This window comes from Gymnodraco acuticeps, unplaced genomic scaffold (genome assembly GCF_902827175.1).
Source record: "Gymnodraco acuticeps unplaced genomic scaffold, fGymAcu1.1, whole genome shotgun sequence".
In the NCBI taxonomy this organism is placed as follows: domain Eukaryota; kingdom Metazoa; phylum Chordata; class Actinopteri; order Perciformes; family Bathydraconidae; genus Gymnodraco; species Gymnodraco acuticeps.
In genome coordinates, this window is record NW_022990889.1 from 2,230,043 (window position 1) to 2,254,655 (window position 24,613).

General features: G+C 39.6%; 3 protein-coding genes across 10 annotated transcripts in view; all 3 read right to left on the minus strand.

Annotated features, from left to right (window-relative positions):
* Window positions 1-575, minus strand: part of tmem266 (transmembrane protein 266) — a 28,782-nt gene extending 28,207 nt beyond the window's left edge. Inside the window, 1 exon segment of the mRNA XM_034233624.1 lies at window positions 61-575. The gene's annotated coding sequence lies outside the window, so the exon portion shown is untranslated.
* Window positions 576-4,902: 4,327 nt separating this feature from the next.
* Window positions 4,903-9,454, minus strand: lactb (lactamase, beta). Its single transcript, XM_034233545.1, has 6 exons — window positions 9,027-9,454; window positions 8,309-8,375; window positions 6,921-7,111; window positions 6,521-6,833; window positions 6,245-6,410; window positions 4,903-6,068 (listed from the first exon to the last, which is right to left on the minus strand). Exons 1-6 carry the CDS (start codon window positions 9,450-9,452, stop codon window positions 5,543-5,545), a joined length of 1,689 nt encoding a protein of 562 aa, XP_034089436.1. The 5' UTR covers window positions 9,453-9,454; the 3' UTR covers window positions 4,903-5,542.
* Window positions 9,455-11,074: 1,620 nt separating this feature from the next.
* On the minus strand, window positions 11,075-22,370 carry tpm1 (tropomyosin 1 (alpha)). Of its 8 annotated transcripts, none has more exons than XM_034233554.1 (10): window positions 22,107-22,356; window positions 21,628-21,753; window positions 21,315-21,440; window positions 18,143-18,276; window positions 17,670-17,787; window positions 16,685-16,755; window positions 15,790-15,865; window positions 15,548-15,610; window positions 15,366-15,435; window positions 11,075-11,921 (listed from the first exon to the last, which is right to left on the minus strand). In XM_034233554.1, the coding sequence occupies exons 1-10, from the start codon at window positions 22,218-22,220 to the stop codon at window positions 11,839-11,841; spliced, it is 981 nt and encodes a 326-aa protein (XP_034089445.1). In that variant the 5' UTR covers window positions 22,221-22,356; the 3' UTR covers window positions 11,075-11,838. The 8 variants fall into 8 exon arrangements, with proteins under 8 accessions (XP_034089445.1, XP_034089441.1, XP_034089442.1 ...); XM_034233547.1 differs by lacking the exons at window positions 11,075-11,921; window positions 21,628-21,753 and adding exons at window positions 13,470-13,782; window positions 14,710-14,788 and having other exon boundaries at window positions 22,107-22,370; XM_034233548.1 differs by lacking the exons at window positions 11,075-11,921; window positions 21,315-21,440 and adding exons at window positions 13,470-13,782; window positions 14,710-14,788 and having other exon boundaries at window positions 22,107-22,350.
* Between the last annotated feature and the right edge of the window lie 2,243 nt (window positions 22,371-24,613).

Genomic DNA, 24,613 nt, shown 5'->3' on the forward strand with positions numbered 1-24,613 from the left:
GCATCAACTACACAGCGCGCTTTAAATCCACACTGACTCGAAAACACAAGACGCACTAACCTCTTATGTTTTCTACATTGTGTAAGTGGTCGTGACTCCTTTGCCCTCGCGGTGATGATGGTAATATCTCCCTTCTCGCCGATGATGGTTATGATGATGATCAGTGTGAAGGATGCTCGGATCTCGCTGTGTGTAGGCTGCGATTCCCCTCAAATCTGCGTTGGCCGAGCAGCACCCGTATCGCCTCTCAGAAGACAGCGCAGCACGAAAACACCTCCTCCGGACTGAAAGCTGCATCGTTCAGAGGAGACGACGAGGCTGCCACTGGATCAGCAAGGTAACCCCTTCTCGGGAGGGAGGCATGATGTTCTGGCAGGGCTTCCCACTACACTCACACCAGGGACTCCATGTGCCCGATAATAAGAGAAGAGGTTCTCGATCAGGAGCTGTCCAGGGGCTGAACACGGGATTCCAGCGGCTACATGTGTCAAACAACGCCGTGACCGCGGAGGGAAACAGGGCGAGATTTACACACACATCACACACACCACACACACACACACACACACCACACACACACACACACACACACACACCACACACACACACACACAACACACACACACACACTAACACACACACACACACACACACACACACACCACACACACACACACACACACACACACACCACACACACACACACACACACACACACACAACACCACACACACACACACACACACACACACACACACCACACACACACACACACACACACACACACACACTAACACACAACTAATATCACATATTATGTAGTAGCCTATATATTCCTATCAAACCATGGGAGCCTGCAGACATCACTCTTTCTATGCCACCGTCGAAGTAGAAAAAACACTCGCTTCACTTTCAACCTCTTGAGCTTTCAGAGTTTCCTCGCGATACAACAACCCACCCGCGCGAAAACAAAACCACACCACTACTCTGACAGTGACCTCAAGTGTTTCTGTGGTGTGTTAACTGATATATGTAATGCTATTTATCAGGATGCAGCGTCACCGATATTCCCACGTAGCCCTGCTGACATTATATAATTGCATCCTAAAAATGTAGCGCAGGCATAGGGCCCGGAAACACCGAGAGAGGGGAAGAGGAGAAACGATGGCAAGTTGGCAACATATCTGTGTTGTCAGTGATATTAAAATATGCTAGCATAGATACCCTTTATAGATGGTGTTGCATACTGGCATTCATTTACAGATGATTCAGAAATCCGTTGCATTAAAATGCAGAATCTTTTGGGCTGTCAGGATATAAAAAAAACCTTGTGTGTTGGGATGTTTATCTTCTCTGTTTGGTTACAATGCAGTGATGAAAGTAAATAATTCATCCATTGATGCTATGAGATTCTCCCTATCAAATAAACATCAAGTCTGCAGTTATACACACTTATTACTTTTGTTTATTCATGTGTGGTAAAGAATGTGTACAATAGTGTAGTCTTGGCAATGTTAATAAGTAAACACATGAATTTTGGTCCAGATTTCCCACAGATGTTTTCAGGAGGGTATAAGTGGTCCATCAAGGTAGTCTTTGTGTTGGACTTTGGAGTTAAGATGGAGAAAGTTTTATGCTTGTGACAAACACCGGACAATATCATATTTACCAATACCAACCCATAAGTTATTGTTATTTAGTTCTTATAACTAAAGTGTAGTTATTGATTTTTTTTAACTTTCATTTAGTCATTAGTTTGAATAACACAAACCTTATAAAACTGATGTTAAACTATAACCAACATTATTGTTTAAATTAAATGTAACTATTGCATGTCAATGAGGTCCTTAGCCTTCTTATAACAAAAATGTACACGTTAAAGAGAAATATCGCTTATTGTTTTTAGCATCTTCGCAATTATGCATATTATGCAAAAAAAGCCTATACCCTGATTGCACAATATCTCAAAACAACACTATGTGTTACCAAGAAAAAAGCAATGGCCATTTACTCAAGAAATGTACTATACGTTTTTGAAATACTGAAACTTTATATAAGTATTTGCATTATATGGTACTCTGTAATAATAAAACACTACATTTATTTAAAAGCTGTGGTTATTTGTTAGTTTTTAATCAAGATTTTAGATGGAATAGTTCATTCAATAGTATCCATTGTTAAAGAGATTGACTACCAAAGGTATTATGTGATATTTATATAACTAAAATAGGCTGCATATTGACAAACGAAAACATCGGTTTACTTCTCGCATATAAATACATCAACAATAATGACCCAATAATATAACAATGAGATATGCGTTGCATCATGAAACGTTTAGTTTTTTTTGTTGAAGTATATATTGTTTCCAATACCTTGTTGTCACAATACATTTACTTATTACTAATGCAGGACATTTACTTATAATAGTTTAACTTCATACTTAGGTGTTGCTATTTTTACTTCTGGTCACTGGAATGTAGTGAGCAATTCAAAATGATTAGCTAATGGGTCAACTAACGGTTCTGAGCGCCCAACTGTAATTATCTGTCTGAAGGTTGTTTTTAGACTTCAAAAAAGTTCCCACGATTCCATTCATGCCTTCTTTACATACCAGTCATTCAGCTGTTTCTGAAACCCAAACACGTTGAGCTCATATTCACAACAAGTGATTTCATGAGCAATCCTCTGCCTGATCTGATGCAACTAAACCTCAGAGAACAAAAACGAAATGTACTCAGTTTTAACCTGAAACAAAGATGTCAAACCGACTCCTGTAAGGCTTCTTTAGGCCTCTGGTGAGTCTGTATGTATTGCTCACATGCCATTAAATGACACCATTTATGACACACACAGACAAATTACCTACACTCACTGACGTTTAGCTTGCCATTTACAATGTGGACAAACTGCAATCACAACATTTTTAAGCCAAGGGAGGATCACACCCACATAACATCGTCTTCAGAAGTCCAACAAAAAGCAGTTAGGAGCTATTGTGAAGCGTCACTATGAATCACCTCAGGAACCTGCACTAACTACCAAAAGCAGGACTTTAAGGAGCTGGTAAGAACATATTTCTTGATTCATTTTCAGTCAGGGTGATGATATATTCCACTCATAACGTAATAAGTTAATGATGTAATTTAGCTTCAAGAAACTGTTAGTATATTTATATATGCATTTCATGCTTTTCTAAGTGGTTACTTTATTTTTCGGAGACATATGTTTCTTGTGTTCTCAGGAAACAGTGATAAAAAGCATTCCAAATGATGGCAGGTAATAAAATAACAAAAAACTGATCAGAAGAAACAACACATCTTCTAAAAGAGTGACTATTGAGATCTATTAAAGCTATTTTACCTGAAATGATGTAATTCTGTCTGTGTAGATCATGGAACCCCTTGTGATGGGCAGGAAGCCACCTATTGCATGAATGGAGGGACGTGCTATAAAATACGCGATGCCATGAATACTCTCTCCTGTGTGTAAGTTGAATGAATCTTATCTTGGATGTAAGAATGAGTCTTCAGGAACCATGTTGGAAAATCTGTTGTTAGAAAATGGTATTATTGTCGATACTTTTCCTATGTGCTGACAGTCTCCCTATGTTTTTTTCCTAAATCAGTTGCAATGAAAATTATAAAGGCAGCCGATGTGAGCAGTTCCAGCTCTTCAGCAGTTCCGGCAAAGCAGGGGAAGCGGGGTTAATCGCAGCTGTGGTCATCGTTGTCCTCCTCATCTTAGTGGTGATAGCTGTTGTGATCTACTACACACACAAGTAAGTACAGTATGGATGTATGATTGCAAAACGTTCTCACGGCGTCTAAAAATATCACTGAGACGTGGAAGAGTTTTTTTGTTATACAGTATTTGCTATTATTGTACTTAAGCCAGAATGTTTTCTTTTAAAGATTATAACCATCCATTATATCCTCACATAGGATGTTGAAAGCCAAGCAACAGAGCCAACAGAACAAGCCCAAGACAGAATATTGGAAAGTACAGTCCAGAGTTTGACTTTCTTCTGGAGCAAATGTGTGTCGGGTGGGATAATGAAGGACTTCTCAGAGATGATACTGTTTAGGGTGTCATGATAAGACCAAAAGAACAAAGGAAAAACTGCTTCTCTGACCTTAACTAAAGTCAAGGTGAAGAGCTGATCAATGGTCACCTGAGATATCTGGAGTCCATGCTGTTTGCTACAGACAGGTGTAATTCTTCAACACACAGACGGGGTGTGAAACAAGTGTGAGCAGGTGGGAATTGAATCACATCTTGCACAGTAGATTTTTTCAGCACCGCTATGAAAGTTGCCATTGGTGTTACTCGTGTTGAATCACATTTCAATCTATGTACTTTGCCTGAAATGTATTTACAAAGCATGGTTGGACTATGTAAAATATGAGCTTGAAATATGGATTTATGAAATGACCCCTTGTATCAAGTAATGAATATGCTCAGTATGCAGTTAGTAAATATATGCAATGACCCCTACCCTTGACTGTGTGATTTCTGCACACACACACACACACACACACACACACACACACACACACACACACACACACACACACACACACACACACACACACACACACACACACACACACACACACACACACACACACACACACACACACACACACACACACACACACACACACACACACACACACACACACACACACACACACACACACACACACACACACACACACACACACACACACACACACACACACACACACACACACACACACACACACACACACACACACACACACACACACACACACACCCACACACACACACAATAGTTTGTTAGTCTTTCAATATTGATGGACCTCCAGTTTTATCTACAGCTGCCAACAACAACATGTGAAAGAAAAAAACAAAATGTATGTTTTGGTAAAATTCTCAACATCATTTATAAACTAGTTTTGCAGCACACTTATACAGGCATTGAAACCGGAAACTGTCCATTTTCTTCAAAGACAAAGTCGGGATTGTATTTGTGATTGAAGTCAATTTTAACACTTCGCAAAGAGTAAAATCCCTTTTGATAAGAGTTTTAGGTCAACACACAACAGGGTTTTTCCCAAAGCATTTGAAGTTGTTATGGGGAAATATCTGTTCAGGATGGACCCAAGAAATCACTACGTGTAACATGGAGATTTTTGCGGTGGACCATGGTACTTTAAATGGCCAACGGTCTCTTTCCATTGTGAAAGGTTGTTATTTTCGCTTCAAATGCAGAACAATATATATTTACATATTTTTGTGTTAGTTTTTAAAAGATAGATATACATAAACCCTTGTATTAGGCCAACAAACTGATACCACGAGCCAGTGAGGTCTTTTTGCTATGGCACATAGGAAACTGCTTCCACCTAGTGGCAACTTGACATATTTGTAAGTTTAATATTTATTGAATTTCAATAACATCCTGTGAACTGTTTTTTATAGAGTTATTAAAATGTCATGTATGGGTTTGAATACTTTTCGGTGAAATATAAACATGTCTGTAAACAACTTACTCTTAGAGTCTTTTGGCTTTGTCAAACTCATGTGCAATTTTCAGTGCTGTGCCGTTGAGTCCCACAGACTGCATGTTAGCGATGATGGTGACCACCACCCCCTTTGGGAGAGGAGTGGTCTGTCCTCGGTGCTCATCTTTCTCCTCACTGGGTAGCACCAGGAGGACACTGCTAGCCCCCACAGCGCCTCCTGTGTGTGAAACGTAGTGTCTGCGCTTCCTGCACTGGCTGTACTTCTGTAGTTTCTCCACTACCAGCCAGCCTTGAGCATACAATCCATCTTTGTCCCAGCTGGCCTCTGTCCTGTCAGCTGGTGCCCACAGATCTATAGCAGTATTAGGTTTGAGGAAGCCAGGGAGCAAGCCCTCAGTGTCTTTCAGGTGGGCCGCCTGGTAGCTGAAGAGCAGAGCGTTACCGAACAGCAGCAGGTCCCCCACGGTGGACAGGAAACCACCTCCTGCCCACTTGTAGGAGTTGTCTACGTACGGGCAGTTCACAACACGTCCTCTCTTGTTGAGATGATAATATCTGTGGAGCAGCATCAAAGATTTACATGGACTTATTGTTCAATTTTTATCATGTTGTACAACCTTTAATAATAAAAATCTCTACAAAGTGGTACTCTGATACATCACCCCTAAACTCAACTGGGACTCTTCACAATATTTTGGACAATACTTGACAGTGATGTTGTTAAAGATTACCTGGAGCGGTGGTAAATAATAGGGTCATTCTCATCGGGAACAGTGTTGAGCATTCCCAGCTCACGGAACATGTTCATCATAACGTCAAGGAAGTGCTTTCCAGCAGCGCGCTCCATAGCAGCACTAAGCAGGGTGAAGGCATGGGTGGAGTACAGGAAAGTGGTGCCTGTACATAACAAACAAATTAACTAGTTAATCTTTCCTATGTACAGACATATGGTAAAACCGTAAATCATATTTAAGTTGTTTAAAAAAGAAATACAGTATGTGCTTTACCAGGTTTGAAAATGAGTGGGTCATCCTTGAAGAGGTCCAAGGCGTGAGTGACGTCTTCAAAGTTGTCCTTTAAGTAGTATTCCTCGTGTTCAAACTCTTTTTTCTTCTGAGCCTTAGTGGCTTCTTTGCCTTTGTTTTCTTGTTCAGTTGCACGTTTATCATTGTTTTCTGATGTGCTCTTCTCATCCTCTTTCTTTTCTGCCTTCAACAGACGCTTTGCTTTCTCCCTGTCCTCCCTCACTTTCTTAGCATCCTTCTCATAATGCCGGATACCACTCAGGTGGGACAGAATCATTCGAGGGGTTATTGTGACCTAAAATAAATGATGTGCATGTGAGCTGAATAGCACAATATTATTGAGGATAACAACAACATCTGACATATTTTTCACTTAACTTACATCCTCTCCATCAAATTGTTTCTGGGGGAATTCTGGGACATATTTCTGGACAGGGACATCAAGCTCCAGTTTCCCCTCCTCACAGAGCCGTGCAGCAGCTGCAGAGGTGAGGGGTTTACTGATGCTGGCGATTCGCATCACTGTTCCTGGGCCGCATGGCACACGATTCTCCAAATCAGAATAACCGATCCCTGAATTACGTGAGGAATTTAAATTCAATGTCATTGTGTTTTCAGATAAAGTTGTTGAAGATTCAATTTGGTGCAATTTTAAACCGTTTGATGTAAAAAAAAAAAACACTAATACTTAATTTTGAGACATTTCATTTGAAATGATTTTTCTGGCTTGAGTTAAAACAGAATGCCACCTAAGTTGAGAACAGGAGATAACTCATTGAGTTCCAAGGCAAACAGAGCTAAGGCTTAAAGGTTTTTGTTTTTCAGTAATTGATTTGTCTCTCATATTTGTACCTGTTTGAGATAACGGTGATCGATCTTCTATATAAACATTTGAATAAAAATGCAGCATTTTTATGTTGAAAAAGGTTTTGAATAGCTTCCATGTTCTTGACCAAGAGTCTCCAAATTCATATCACATGTAACTAGCTTCCATGCCATGTGACTCGTTTACTACAGCATTGTAGTACTACATTGGATATGTAGGACCTCTCTTTATTGGATTCAGTCCAACTTTTATTTTAGATGATACAAATATATATAATTAAGTGGAAGCACTAAAATCCAATAAAAAGAGGTGTGTCCTACTTGTCCAGTGTGGCACTACAATGCTCTATTGATTTGCAGTCATTGGGTATTGTGACATGAAATGTATTGAAAATAAATCAAACATTTTAATAAAGAAATGACTGAATTGTCATAACAATGTTTATATCAAATAGCAATACTCTAAAATCCAATAAAAAGGGTGTTTGTATATCAAAGCCATAATATCTTGTATCTGGTGTTTGGGTCAAATGAAATGGTAGTTATTGAAAATAAATAAGATTTACACGATGGACTAAAAAAAAAAAAATGGTTGTGTCTTACACATCCAGTGAAATAAAAAATAATTCTTTTTTAATAATGTTATTCATGAAAAATAGAAGGTGCTACACCTGTCCAGTGTGATTAGACAATTCCTCAGTGATTGGGGATCACTGGTTTACATGACATGGAAGCTATTGGGAATACATTGAGTTTTCAATAAAGAAACTGATGAATTTTCCTAAGAATATTCCAATAAAGCAAAAACAGCACCAAAATCCAAAAATAGGTGTATCCTATTTGTCCAGTGAGATTGACTAAAACGCTGCTGGATCCGGAGCCACAGCCTGTTTAATTTATAACCTAAAAGCTACTTCACTTAACTTTAAAGTGTCAGACACCAACCTTCACTCCAGACATGAGCGCCATCTACAGAGACCCCCACCACCAGGCCTGGAGCCCCGACCTCATCCTGGGGGACAGACAGACAGAAACACTGAACAGAAGTCAGTGACACAGGAGGTCGCATAGGAGGAGAGTGCAAAATAGAGGATAGCAAGCAGCATTGGTGGGAGAAGGTCTTGTACAAGTGAAAGTCCTGCATTCAAAATGTTACTCAAGTAAAAGTACAAACATAGTAGAATCAAAATATACGTAAAGTACTAATTGGCCCATTTCAGAATAATATATCATATGTTTTGATTATTCATTTTCATTTTCAAACCTTTATTTAACCAGATTGGTCCCATTGAGATCATAGATCTCTTTTTCAAGGGAGACCTGCAAATTATAATTATTGATGCATGCAAGTGTTATCAACGCTGGTAAAGGTGCAGTTGTAATGACTTTGTATACTGCAGGGTAGCTTGTGAATTTACTCCAGGTGTAACTACAGTCTTACTTAAGTGTTGATTATATTTCACATCATTAATCCAAATCTGCAAAGTACATGTACTGTAGTGGAGTACAAGTACACTATTTACCTTGAATTGGTGTGGCAATAGTGGCACACAAAGCAGCACATTTTTTATTACTCAAGTAAACTGAACGTCTCTCAAAATGTTACTTTAGTACAGTACTTGAGTAAATGTCCATTGGTGTGTTTGCCTACCTCCATGCTTACCTTGATCCGCTCCACCAGGTCCCTGCTAACTTTTATGGCAGCGCTGTATCGATCAGTCCTCTGAGCCTCCTTCACTGTATCATCACAGGAACTGCTGGATGTGTCTGCGTTGTATTTCAACCCGACAGCTATAGCAATCCCCACACCGACCCCACATACCCAAATCCGGGACTTTGACCTGTATTTAAAAAACGCTGGATTTGCCTCTCCGCCATATCGTCTCTGTTGAATAAAAGCACTCAGTTTATCTGACTGATGCTGCTTGTAACGCGCTACGGCTCGCGGCGGAAATGCATTATACCCACGCGCTGTTATTAGGGAACATTTGGCACAAAAACGATTTGGTAAAAAGAGTCGTGACATCGCTGCTTCTTCTGCTTTCTGGTAGCAATATAACTGTCCGTTGTTGTTTTCTTTTTGTTGCATCTACGAGCCAGACCAAACGAATCAAATCACAATTCAGACCAAATCGAGCGAGGGAGGATTCATCGATTCACCCCATAACAAGAATGGACTTGACCATTTTAATTACACTTTTGTAAGTCTGGGAGTGTTCATTTTCACACGATACTGGATTTTAAAATGAAATTCAACTTCTTGTCAAACTCGTTATTGTATGAGTTAGTCAGTGTGGCGGTATTTGTCAAATGTGGATAGAGCATTCAGCTGTCTTTGTCTTATTTGATTTATTTCAAGAAATCCCAGTCAGTCATTGGCCTACAGAGAGCATACAGTCTGCAGAGTGAAAGACGAAGAATATAATTTGTTTTGCATATTTAAACACAGAGAGAGAGAGAGGAGAAAGGGAGGGGTTGAGCTTGGTGATACTGAAAGGAGCATTCTGGAAGTTAGGGAGGCCATATCAGGAAGTTCACCTGAGTTGAAGGTCATACTGTAGGTGCACATAGACTGAAACTAACAACATACATAGCAACACATCTTCTTAACAAGGAATTTCCCCAAGCTTAGCTAAGAAGTGTGAGAAGTAGTAAATATAGATAAACATTAGCAAATACGAATCACACAATGATATTATTAAAGTGAGTATAATATGTTTCTATTATAGTCAGTTATATTTTCCTATATTAGTTTAAATAGACTAGTTAGTTGGTTTTTAGTAAGTTGGTTGCAGAAATCTAAAATTACAAAGGTGTGTCTTAATTGTAATATTACATTTGAGGTGCTGGGTCCCAAAACGTGGAAATTATTGAAAAAATATCATGAATTTTTCATAAATATTTAGAAAAATAACAGACCAGGCGTTACAATGTAAACCAGTGACATTTTCTAACCAAATGTATCACTAGTAAGAAAACACAGAATACACCTCTTTATATTGGATTTTAGAGATTCTAATGTTTGCTATTATTTGTTTTTTTTTATTGTAGGCCTATCTGCAGTATTGTGCAGTAGTTTCTTAATGCTGATAGTGTTTTTGTTGTTGGTTAATGTACCTATTTCTCCCATTTTGTTGGGTTACTATGAACACCAAAGACCTTTCAGGGACAATAAAGCTACATTTATTTACATGATTGTATTGTCTTTTTTTCAATAAATTCCACGTCGTTTTACCCAGTGACTCAAATTTAATATAACATTGTTTCACTTTATTTGAAACAGAAGACTATGATTTTACTATTTTTACTCAACCAAAGGCAGTTATTTTCAACATTGCTACTGTACATGGTTTGGTTATTCTTAAACTGAAGTGATATTGCCCAGTGATGCTTAGTGAGCTCCAGTGAACCAAGGAGACACATGACCATGTGTTCCTCCAGCTGGAAGTCAAACTGAAAGGCCAGGCAAAAAGGGAGTCATGCGTAATGCAATCAGGCTGCAAAATGAACAGATCTCCATTTGTTCAGAACATTTAACGCATTCGACACCTCTTTGGGGGAAGATGAAGTCGCCTGAATACATTGCCTTTTCCTCTGCATGGATCAGGTTTTATTCAATCACCCCAAAAATGTATAAAGGCCTTCAATTTCGGTCATCACTATGATTGACAACAACACTATGTACTGTATGTATCACAAACAAAGTTAGAAAACTTTCAGAACGTGCTTTTATTAATTTTTATAATTTGTACATTTCAGATATGATAAACACTTGAGACATCAACACTAATAAAATGCACAACCAGTTGACTGAAATCATACTTTGGAGACAAGATGAAAAAATGTTGAACTATGGTTTAAAGAATAGGAATGTAATGCATTAGCATTTTCCGTCACTGCTAAACAATACTATAGCACCAGTATACAAGCTGACAGGTGTAGTCAGTGTATACTTACACTAGTGATAAAAGCTTCTTATAGGAAAGCATACATCTTTTAAACATAATTTGTCTTACAGAATTCAAAATGTGCATAATGTTGAGGTTTAACCAAGAGCAAAATCTCTCCACTTTGTCCTTTAGTATGTGCATAATCAAGGTGGAATGGAATGTACCAGATCAGCTTCAATGCAGGTGTTAAAAACAATGTTGCACATTTCATTTCACCACTTGTCAAAAAAAGAACTATCTCAAGGTTTGCAAAAGGCGGACACCATTACAAGATTAAAAACGTGTTGCTTGTGAAAACAATCTTGTTTCTCAGTTTAGGCTTCATCAAAGGGAATGGTTAAGCTTTACTTCCCCTGAGCTTCGCTTGTTGGTCGAGTTCCGCTGAAGGCAGGACGGTGCAATAGGAAAAGCATCTGGCTGTTTCATCTCCACCATGGCCAAGGTATGAGAAGAGGGGTTTATGGTGAAGCAAGGTGCAAGTACAAAAAGCCAAAACCACAGTGCTTTTGGGGTCAGACTGTGCTTTCACAAATTATTCAGTTCCATTAGAGTCTGGTCCAGCATCTGGTGCATACCGAGGTTCTCTTCTTTAGCTTGTGACAGTTTCTCTGTTAGAACATTAAAATGAAGAAGTTTTAATCTCACACAACAGACAAAAGTGAGTCAGTTTAAATTAATAATCAAGCTGGCTGCAACACAAGTAAACAAGCTCATACTATGAGGTGCAAGCCACCATGCAAACAGGTTACAACGATGTTATTAATAAACATACGCACAACAACAATCCATAAAATATGGTTATTGTGTAAGATTATAATACTAGCCTACAGCATTATATATTTGAGTTAATCCCTGATTATCATTTAATTTAAAAACACATTATGACGAACAGTAACACAGACTTCAAGCAGTGCAGGCATTGTGCTTGAACAGTGCAAACGGAAGAGCTTTGGATCTTGCTCTGGATCAGATTGTCAAACACACGTTAAACACAAAACATTCACACAATTTAGTCCTCATTTAAGGCCACACGTAGTTCATTAGTGAGCAGACGGTTTTTCTGAAGATTCTGGTGGAGGCGATCTTTGCAGTCAGAAAGCAAGTTGAAAAACAGAGAGAGGACAGTAAATCAGAGGAGGAGAGGGAAAGAGAAAATGCCTGTTGATACCTACCTTCTCTAGAACAGATCACCAGATACTTTTGTAAATCTTTATAAACACTTTGACAGTCTCTGAATAGCCTTTGAATGACTGAATCAAAGTGTTTTTATGCCCTTGTTTTTGAGGGGGGTTTGGCAATCCACCCTTTTTTCCCCTCTGCAGAAGGTAAAGCAAGGTGGGAGAGTGTGAAGAGTGAAAACGGAGGATGAGCAGATTTAACCCAGAAAGGTGAAAGGTTTAAATGGCATCTTAAAATGTTTTGTTCAAAGTAGATGGTATACTAAAAGGAACAACAAATTATAAATACTTATCTTCGTTAGCCAATTTGGTCACAACATTCCCTCACAAGTGAGTCAAAGGATGTGGCTTAACTATTCTGCAGTAGCATTTATATTATAACGTCTCCAAACAGACAACACCAAATCATTGCTCACTTCTGCTTTCCTGCTTTCCTGAAGAAATTGAAAGGACTTTAATAAAAAGACTCAATATGTGTTGTTGTATATTTATTTAAATATATGACAGGATACCGCGTTTCATACAAAACCAATGTCTCATGATCACTGATAGCATTTTCATTCAATCCAATTTCCGGCAACAAGTTGAGGCTCAACACATCTAACATACTGTTCTGTCCACTACTGTTATCCCTTTCCTCTACTTCAATACAATCTCCCTGATAATCCAATAATAATAATAACAATTCCCTACAATTCCCAACACTTTCCAGTCAGCTCCTTGTGTCACAGCGCTTAATGTGGAAGAACTTGCATGCATCAGACTGTAACACTAAGAGAGAAGACAACTTGGCTCAGCTTTTGCTCAAGTACCTTTAGTTCTAGCTTTCTGTGCTCATGGCACCACTGTGATATTCCTTTTATCTCAGGTCCACAGAACAATGTTTGAAGAAAATAAAAAGAGCAAGAATTAAGAAAAGCATGGGAAAGCCCAACAAATGGTGTGCTGAGATACAGAAACAGAATGAAAAACATAGACTTAAAATCAAGACTTCCTGGTTTTATTAGGACCACTTGAAAATAAATAAATGAAAAAGAAAAAAAAGAGGACAGAGTAAAGAGATACAGCTTACATAGAAGGAAGGACGTTTATTTTTTTTACACAATGCAGAAAGATTCTAGGATTCTGTACAAGTGATGGGATGCAATAAACTTTGACATGAGGATGAAAACATAAGGAAGAAAGGAAAGCAAAGACAGAAAGGGATGGGGGATAGAGAGATGGCTGGAGAGAGCAGACAGATGCCACTCAGCCGGCAGGAAGCGTCTTTGATGAGGTGTAAAACATTTATCTGTTTGGGAAGAGAAAAGGAACAGTGAACCAGGGGGCTGGAGAGGGAGCTACGGGACTCTGAGATGCACACTACAATATGTGTAGTCATGGCACTACACTACAAATTCACAATGGCAATACATTGTGAGGCAGCACACACTGACATACACAATCTAGAGGTCAGACCAACTCCTTCCTCTGATTACATCAAAACTTTTCTGCAAAATCACAAGGAGTGGGGGGCTTTGTCCATCTCCCACAGAATGGCCAAATATTCAAATATTTGAAATATATCTCATTTAGCAAGACTCAACTACAGTGATGCTAAACAGTGACACTCAAAGATCTCACAAACACACAGGAGGCCTTTCTTCTGGACAGAAGTAGACCATGTTAGCAGAAGAGGAAACAGGAAGCACTCAGGAGTTAGAATCAGAGTCATTGAAATATTTTCATAAGACAGATGAAAACATTTCAATAGGCAACTTGCATGCATTGCTTGTGTTGTCACCAAATGTTTATAGAACTAAAAAATGCATAGACTGACCAAAACAACAATGCATTACATTCCTTCAGTCCAGTTTACAGCATTTTCACACACCAAAGATACTGACACTAAGGGCATACAGTATCATCACAACCACACTACTAAAGAAGTGTGAGGGGGGAACCACTTTGAGTGAATTGAAATGATTTAAATCTGAATTCAATCACAGACACGGGATAGCACAATGTCTGTTTTAAGACAATAAGCATTAAGACTATATAAACCATAGCTTCATCACCATTTAAAGTGTAGAAACGGATGCAATGGGTAAATGTACCCATTGTTTTTAGTAAAAGAAAATGTAAGGGAGAAGATAAAAGGCAAGATAGCTGTTGGACAGGGAAGACGGGTGCAGGGAAAGAAAGCAAAAACAAACAGGCACAGCCAGTTGAAAATTACATGGAAGTCATGTCGTTGAGGGCGTGGTCCAGCTCCTCGCTGATGGCCTTGTACTTCAGTTTCTGGGCATACAACTCATCTATTGGTGGGCCAGGGGTGAAGGGAAGGGGCAAAGGTGAAGGAGCGTATGCCAAGGAGGTGAAGGGTGAAGCATCCAGAAAATTGACAAGAGAGAGAGGAAGAGGTGACAGAAAAAAAAACAGAAAACAGGGAAAGAGGAAACAAAGTTACACCAGAAAAATGATAGAATGGAAATGCAACAAAAGTATGGGAAAGGATTGCCATGAATAAATGGACCATATATTTCACTCTCTGCCTTCAGGCCTCGCTATGAGTTAACATTTCGGCCTGATCTCAGATAAACATCAAAGCCAATTTCCCTACCTTGAAACTAATAAACAAATACCCTACACCTACACTAATAGACAAAAGGATAAGAGTCAGAACAACAAAAGTATGATGCCGTCTTAAAAAGAGCCCTGATGGCATTAAGAGGGAAGCAGAAATAGAGTGAAAGACAAAGCATAACGTGGGCCTTTTATAGATTTTTTTAAACAAGCACTTAGCCTTTGTCAGCCAAAAAAACACCACTGAAACAATAACTGTTTCAAAACAACCAGAGTCGCATTTTCGGGGGAGGGGCGGAAAAATCATACCTTCCAAGTCATCAATGGTCTTCTCAAGCTTGGCTACTGATCTCTCAGCGAACTCAGCACGAGTCTCAGCCTGTGGGACAGAGAAAGATTTATGAGTGAGTCCAACACTCCAAGTGTGATAGAGCACATGTGACCTGCACACATTACTCTGGACTCCCAGATAAGGTCTTGTGAAACTTTACCTCCTTGAGTTTGTCGGTGAGGACCTTGATCTCCTCCTCGTATTTGTCCTCTTTCTGTGAGTACTGTGGGCCAAAAACAATGATAGGAGTCAAACTCTGAATGTCTAAGTGCATTCAGACACATTTAATACGTTCTAACAGATATGGATTATGATATAAAACTGAATTGAATGCTTTCTGCTCCCCAGGATCTTCTGCTCAGGGGTTTGACAGCATGCACTCGGCCAGACGGTCGCACTCACCTTCTCAGCCTGGGCCTCCAGTGACTTCAGGTTGTTGGTCACAGTTTTCAACTCTTCCTCAAGCTCAGAGCATTTGCTGTTGTTTTACGATGAGGGGATAAAGTTGCGAAGGAGAAGAGAGGGGGGTTGGAGGAGAAGAGAGGGGGGTTGGAGGAGAAGAGAGGGAAGTAAGGGTGGACAAAACCAGAGGTGGACACAAAACAGGTGGGAGGAAAGAAAGAAAGAAAGAAAGAGGGGGAGAGGAAACAAGATAAATAAGAACTACAGGGATTCAACTAGGAGGGATACCCAAGTACCTTAGGGTGCCTTAACACAGCAGGCATATCAGAATAACAATGAGTGTTGTATTTACTTGAAGATTAGTGGGTTACATTGAAATCAATAATTTGGTTAATGGTGTATCTAAACATCATGCTTCTATTAAATGTTATTCTTGCAGACTCTGCCATGTTATAGGTTTGAAATATTCTTATATTCCCAAAGCAAAAGAGCATACAAGAAAGAAAAGAAGAAGCACAGCAAGCAAAGCAGGAGTTCAGTCAGCAGTAGCTGGAAGTGGGAAGCCACTCATCAGAGACATTAGTGTAGGGTTAGTTTTTGTTTGTAGTACCTTAGTGACTGAGGAGTTTAGCGATTTCATGCTTTGTTCCATAACCCCTAGCTCATCATCCGCTGTCCGAGCCCGTCTGTTAGTGGGCGCGGCGTACGTGTGCAAGCCAAAACCATTCAAACCATGGAGAGCATGCAAATAATCAGCAAACACAGTGAGAACACAGGACACAAAGTTCAACTGGATACACGTCTGATACTGTGTGTATTAGAGCTTAAAGCTTAAATTGTGGAAATGCCAGTGCACGAGCGAGTGTAAGTGCAGATTAAGTGTGAAAAGTCTTACCTCTCATTCAGCTCAGCGCGCTCCTCTGTACGTTCCAGGTCTCCCTCAATGATGACCAGCTTACGGGCAACCTTTAGGTGCAGCACACAAAGTGTTACAACTCAACCAACATTTGATGACTGGGACACAACTGGGATGGGTTACGGGGTTTTTCTTCCAAGTGAAAGTATACCTCTCTAACAGACAAGAACTAAACACTTTACTTTAAATGTATCTGATAGAATAGCATTTTAGGTTGTATTTATGTAGGGTAATTGTCAACAATTATAACCCCTTCTATTAAGATGCATTTTATATTATTACAACTACTTGTGGTGGAGGGCCGCAAGTTAAAATACTACTACAGTTCTGTAAAAAATACTCACATTTCAAGTATTAACTAATCTCATAATCAATGACTTGTTTCCGCTCTAAATTGCATATGTATGTATTGATGTAGAAATATTAAGTAACCTAAAAATGAATATAATCAAGTAAAGTACCTTAAATATGTTATTAGGTACAGTACTTAGGTAAAAGTACTAAGTTACATTCTATTAATGATTAACAGTTTGTTAAATCATGTTTTCATTCATTATCAGATATACACCAGCCTCTAAATATGGGCGCCCACAGGAGTCATAGTTGTTGACAATTACATTAATATATTCTTATGTGTGCTTACAACTACATTTTAGTCTGCTATGGACAATTTATTAAAAAGTTTATTTAGCCTATTAATGCTAAAATAAAACAAAGTGTGCAGGAACCATATGATTGGTGATTTTGGATTGAAACTTAAACAATGTTTTCATAATTGGGTAAAAACGCTTCCTAATCTAACAATAAAAAGTGAAATAGAATTTAGGGATTAAGATATTATTTAACTCATATCTTGTAAAGTTTAAATAACTGTAATAGAAACAATGATTGCACTAAATGAGCATCAGTGTGTTTTGATGTTGCAGAAGTCTTTTAGGGTGGCCAACAGTGGCAGAAAACTTGCCTCCTCATATTTGCGGTCAGCCTCCTCAGCGATGTGCTTGGCCTCCTTGAGCTGGATCTCCTGCAGCTCCATCTTCTCCTCGTCCTTCATGGCCCTGTTCTCAATGACCTTCATGCCTCTGTGGGAGAGAACAGTCAAGGCATGTTAGGAGTCAGGAGAGGAAACCTGACTGCCTACAGTCTCCCTGAGGAGACGCATGTCTGGTGCACAGTAAAGCTGGTAGGTAAAGCTTTAACATAACATTCTAAGGCGAATGGCTTATTGTTTTCTGACACGAAAAAGGGGGAAAATATCTTGTTTTTGGGATGTTGGGAAATGACTGCATTATCTTACACGGTTAACAACTAGCTCTGCAGCACAGAGGCTCTGCTTGTACCCCAAACAAAGGGATGGAAACACCCCCCTTTCTCTGCACAACATAGAGAAACAGCAGAGATCAGAGGACTGAGTTTACGCTGGTCATAAGGACCCACCTCTCGCTCTCATCAGCAGCCTTCTCAGCCTCCTCCAGCTTGGTCAGGGCAGTAGCCAGACGCTCCTGAGCACGATCCAACTCTTCCTCCACCAGCTGGATACGTCTGTTAAGTGAAGCGACATCTGCCTCAGCCTAGGGGAAGAAGAAGAGCATGTAAGGAGAACTCTTGAAAGACGCACTCTTTAACAAACAACCTGGAAATCAGTGCACACATACACGCTGCCTAAAGAATAACAGCAGGTGGTGAATTTGAGTTTTTTTCTAAAAGGGTAGGGGTTGTTGAGTTGTTTGAAAGTGTTTCTGTTTGACACCTGTTGGGAGAAAAGCCGTCCCAGGAGTCTCACCTTTGCTCCTCATTGGCTTTGCATAATGATAACAATTTTCCCAAGCTGAAAGAAGGTTTAATACCCTGCCTCATTATTACAGGCCCCTGAGAGAACATTAACAAGGCTCAAGTCAAAAGGGAGACAATTAAAATTGTCAATGACTGCTCACATGGTGCACATACAGAGGAAACTCCCCCGACTTAGACACATTTACGTTTAATTTAACCGGTCACATATGCAACATTTGGTTAGATTATCTGGCATCTTTGGAGAAAGTAAACCTGTAGCTACTTCTGCTTAATGCTGAAGTAGGTCATAGTAATAGTAAGTATGCTGTTGGCAGGTAAGAGACTTGCACTGTCCTGCCTGTTTCGCCTGCTGTTCAAAGTGTGCACTGGTAGACCAAAGTGCAACTGAGTTTGTGAAGTAACAAGGAGGAAGTTACTCTTAACCTATAAATACTGAGGCAATGCTTTTAACTGCGTTTACAACTCCTCACTGTTGATTAACATAAATTAGAGAGAGTTTCAGACTACTATAAGCCCCTAAACATAGATGTATTTACCGTCAAGATAACAGCAGCTACCTAAACACGGAGGGAAATCACTATTTGGTAGCCGTGTAAACATATTGTCCTTATATGGACACGTCAAAGAGCACAAGCTCACACTGCACACTGGTACCTTAAATCTACAGTTTAATTTGAACTTCCTGTTTTCTGAAAATAGCTCATTCAAATGTTTAACCTGCGGTTGGCGTGCCTGCAGAATAATGCAACCGGAAGTCACTGGAAAGCAGGTTGAATGGGACCGTTAACAGCAAAGTGCATCACAGGAGATGTAAGAAGGAATATAAAGGCAACACTGTGATACTGTGGGCCACTGTTGTTCAGCTGCTTTGACCTGGGCATCGGCGGCCTAACGTTACCAATTATAAACGCTTAGCCCGGAGCAGCAGGCTATCCAACCCTCAGTGAGTCTACTCTGGTGGCACTGCATGCAAGCCATGTAAAGCTCAGCTGCAGCACCACTCACTGCTGTGTATCAACAGAAATCCCGCTATCTCACTGCGTAAAATACAAGAAAATACTACGAGAGGAAGATGGGTAATTTAACGTTTGATTAGCAGCTCCTATATGGCTGCACGCTTTAAATATGCTTACTTGTCCCTTGGTTTTCCTCTCCACAAGCAACTCCTTCTGTAATCTCTCGGCTTTTTCTTCAGCATTGTCTGCCTGACCTTGCAAATATTTGATCTTTCGTTTCACCGCCTCCAACGATATAGTTCCGGCCATTGTTTATTAAAAGAGACTACACTAATAAGCTACAGCACAATTTCCGAGAAATTGTCAAGGAGCGAGATGACGTCCTTGATGGTGCTGCTGAGCTGCGTGAAGCTGCACCGTGCGTGAGCTTTCTGGAGACGCACACTGAAATGCATTTGTCCAGGAAGTACTGCTGATTTCAAAATAGTTCTAAAAAATATCTATTCTTCATTTTTAAGGAAAGCTTTACATAGTTAAATGTTGCTGCATCATCCCATTCAAAAATTAAAATGTCATACTTAATTGATGTAAAGTAACAACAATGCATTTTTAACGAGTGGAACACACCCGGTCAATGCACTGATAATCAGGCGAACAGAGCCGCAGCGCCCTCTGCGGGTCAGCTGTGAGCATTACACATGGTAGTGCAACACTACAGGCCATTTATTTATTCTTCACTGAATACAGTAATTACAGGCTACGTTTTAGACTTTGAAAAATATCACAGTAAACCCTCCTGGAATATGAAAGGAGAAAAAACAAGATCATACAAAACTAAGTAGTAGTTAAACTCCTTTGAGCACTACAGCCATACTTAAACCTCCCTATAGGAATATTTAGGGGGAAAAAACTCCATATATAAAGCTATATGGAATAAAATACAGGACCAAGTGTGACAGACTGAAATCACTACACTGTCAAGTAGTCACACTCGCCGGAGGAATCCAATTAAAGGATTAGTTCAACGGGTTATCCTGGATCCCACAGAACAGATTGATTCCTTGATTGACTTGTACTTATGCAGTCACACTGACTCGGTCGTTCAAGCGATTGTTTAACATGAACAACAAGTTTACAATGATCTAAAGTGTATGTTCTCCTAAGCAGGTCACAACATCAACAATGTCAACATTTAAGTTATTTCCTTTAATATCCTGTGATTTGTCCAAAAGTGGAAACTATTTTAGACGTATTATTTATTTAGGTTTTCTGTTGGTAAGTTATTGTGTTCTTAAAATGCGTACGCTTCCCAGGGCGATTTGATTGGAAACAGTGTTTTCCCCCTGTGGTAAGCAAAGAGCACAGCCACAGATGTGAGCTCTATCTTGACCATATAAAGCAGTGGGCTATATTTATCCACGCGCCTGCTCTGAGGAAGACGAGACGCACAGGCTCCTTCACTGAAAAACACTTAGCCTACTCAGCGTAATTACCTTTAAGACTGAAAACCTTGGCCGGAATACAAATGATGATTACACAATACATGTTATGCCTGAGTACTTAGCCTATTAGTTAATTGTATTTAAAACAAATAATGAGTTTTTAACTTTAACAGCCATTCTGACTTTCTTTGGGCAGACGTGTAAGTGATTGTTCAAGTGATGAGTGAACATCAAGCGAGAGTTCAACAATAATTTAGACAAAATATCAAAAGTCCACTTGGTGTTATAGTTTGAGTGGTCACAGATAAGATACTTTATTTCTCGATGGTGTTGAACTTTCGCTTGCCACACTCAGAAATGAAGGTGTGAAGAAGCGTGGTGCAGGAATGGTGCCATTGTGAACTCCTTTTTACTTACATCTGTGGCTTTCTTCTCAGCCAGCTCAAGTTTTTCCTGAGCGTCTTTAAGAGCCTCGGAGTACTTGTCCAACTCATCCTCAGTTCCCTTCAGTTTCTTCTGCAGAGCTACCAAGTCGTCCTCAAGCTGAGGCGAGTTTCAGTGCAGATAGTTTCAGAGGTGATCAGCGAGGAGGTGCGTGAACGCGCACGGGCGCAGGAGTGCGTACAGAGAGACAGAGAGACAAACAGACAGACAGACAGACAGGAGAGGACAGGACAGGGGAAAGAGAGCAGAAAAGTTAGGGAAGCTCATGCACGTCAGGGTCTTATACCTTGGTGGCCACTTCCTCAGCAGTCAGCAGCTTTTCCTCAGCAGTTTGGAACTCCTCAAACACTTTATCTCTTTCGTCCTCAGAAATGCGCAATTTCTTTTCCAACTCTCTTATATCGTCCTCTAACTATACATGCATATAAAAACACAATACAATACAAATAAAATATCAATTAAACATGCGATTATTCAATTCATTATCAAACAATTCTTGAACACAAATGTCTCATTAATTAATTTTAAAAAAATCGACTATAAACATTCTTTCGATTTAAATCCTCAAAAAGTTTAAAATTAAGTGTTAAAATCCGCAATAATCAAGAAAGATGTTATTATTAAATTGAGATTATCCATTAAAAGTAATTAATCCGTATTTAGTTGGCGGTCCATTTAAAGGGCAGTAGCTTTACGCTGATGTATTCCTGCTTTTTCTAAGAGTTTTTGAGTTTTCCATATAAGAAAAAAAAAAAATCAGCCGACCTGTTTGCTTCTGTCCTCCGCCGCCTTCTTATCTCCCTCAGCCTGCTCAGCTCTGTCCAAGGCATTCTCCTTGTCGAGCTTGAGCATCTGCATCTTCTTCTTGATGGCATCCATGGCTGCTTTTTGCTGTTCGGCACCAACAAATCCGAATGAAAATCAAGAAGAGTGGGAGAGTGGCTAGAGCGTCTGTGCCTAACTGAACACTGAGCTGGAGTACAGGCTATGCCTGACTGTGCCCTGTCAAATATGTATGGGAAAGGGAGGGGTGACTGGATTCTTTTGGACATCCACTACTTTTTTGGTGTGGGCGTGTGTGGGTGCCCAGGCGTTTTTGAAGGCTCCACTTTGCGATTCGTTGCTCCCAAACATTTGACTTTTGATACGCCTTTATATGGGGTGTGATGGACAAGCAGGCAGCTCACACTGAAAGGCTTCTTAATGGTAATGCCACAGAAGCCATTAAATCCATGGAGAGATGCAGATGAGGCTCACTGGATGAGCATGTTGATCTGCATTACACTTGTATACAATGTGTTTTACCACTGGGGCAACACATTTAAAAGCAATACATATCTCTTTATTGAGACTCGTTTTAATTGGTTTAACTTACAGTATTATTGAAATCTGGGACATGTTTACTTTTTATGTAAATTATCTTTCCTGGTTTTATAACAACAGTATTCTCCTGTTAATTTGTGTCTTATTTAGTCCTGTCACAGGCTGGGAGTGGGACCACAGACAGCTGCAATAACAGGCTTTTTTCATCTTGCAGCCACTGGTGTCTGTGTGTGAGTGCTTGGCTTGTTAGGTGGGCATGTGTTCCTCTGGGATAGGTTTTAGTAGCTCAAGGCAAGTGTGCTGTTTGAGACGAGATGCTTTCATTAAGCCCAGGGAGCCCATGGCATTGTTCACAGTCTGGGGGGCTTAAGACAGGGAAGTGTTTACCTGATAATGTAACGGATATCCCTCCCTGTAATCTGTTGATGTGCCCTTGAGTGAGACAGCACAGCGTCCAGCTCCAGCCAGGCGAGATGGGTTTATGGGCATACCTCAATTACAGCAACTCAACCACTAATTGACTTGGCATTTGAGTGCTGTTAATTGCGTTCTAAAGTAACAAGGAAGACAATTTCACTTTATATGCAATACATTTAGTAGAGGCTTTAAATCAGAACGTTTATAAATGTCATCTTCCTGAGAGACATTTCTTTATTCTGTTATGATAACGTATCATGTAAAAGTGAGTTTTTATCCAATAAAAACAATATATAAATACACCAGGCTAGTGAAACGCTTAGACGCACAACTGCTGTGACTGAGGACAGACCAAGTTTCTTCTGGTCTTCACAAGGAGCCTCAAGGATATTTTTAGGATCGCCTTCTCTTACATGCACCTGCCTTCGTCAGTAATATGGATCTCTGACTCTGTGCCAAAAGTCCAAGGTCCAGTGCTATAAGATATGTCCCCTAAAATATACTTGTCTTGCTCAGGCTTTGGTAATTTTTACATATTTTAATTGCTATATAACTGCCAGACTTTAACAATAAAATATGACTAATATCAGGAAGTGTGGTTACTTTGTTGTCGCCTATGGGAGAAAAGCGTCTTGTAAAAGGGTTTATATGTATTTATCATTTTCCTATAATTTAAGACATTGTCCTGGCATCAGCCTTTTCTTTCAATGACAGGCTCAGGAATAGAAAGCGGGCCAGTCCATGTTCTTACAGGTTGGTATTTGTATAGTTTTGATTGGCAATAAAAAAGTCTGATCAAGATCACAGATCAAACCCATTTCTGCTTTTCTCTTAGTCTTCTCTTACTCTCTTTAAAATATGTTGTCTTAGACATATCGTTTTGTTTACGCTATTATCATATTGAATATCTTCCTAATGTATTTCTTCAAAATGTTCTCACTAGCTGTTGACTGTAAGGCGCTATTTTTAATCTTGATTTGCAATTTGATCTTAATTACCTTACACAGCCTTTTCACTTAATGAACTCAGGGGAGGTCTGAGAGGGAACACTGGATTTGCTGTGGCATTCTGGGAATGAAAATAAGCTCCATTATAATGTTTCCTTTAACATACTGGCACAGTAAAAAATAGCCCAGGGCCCAATACGCTTGCTTTGATGAAAGTAGTCACAAATCACTCACTTCTGCCCTGTCGTATTGAAAAACTACTGCATACTGCGTTACATTGGGAAATTAAAGGCATCATTCTTCTTTTGACTGCACCAGTAATTAAAACTACAACGTTTTTTAACATGTACGTTTTCTAAAGCTTTCCACCAGAGCCCTTAATAATAATAATGTAATAATAGGGAACTTACTTCCATGAAAAAACGTGAACTGTAAACAAATAAATGCTTTCATTTAGGTCCTATTATCTTCAGAAGTCTCTGTTTGTGTTGAAAACAGTGATTGCATGAGCACATTGTAAATGCTAAGATTCTTCTCAATATTAATCCTCAGAGGAACATCATACAGTATATGTTTTGACTTTTA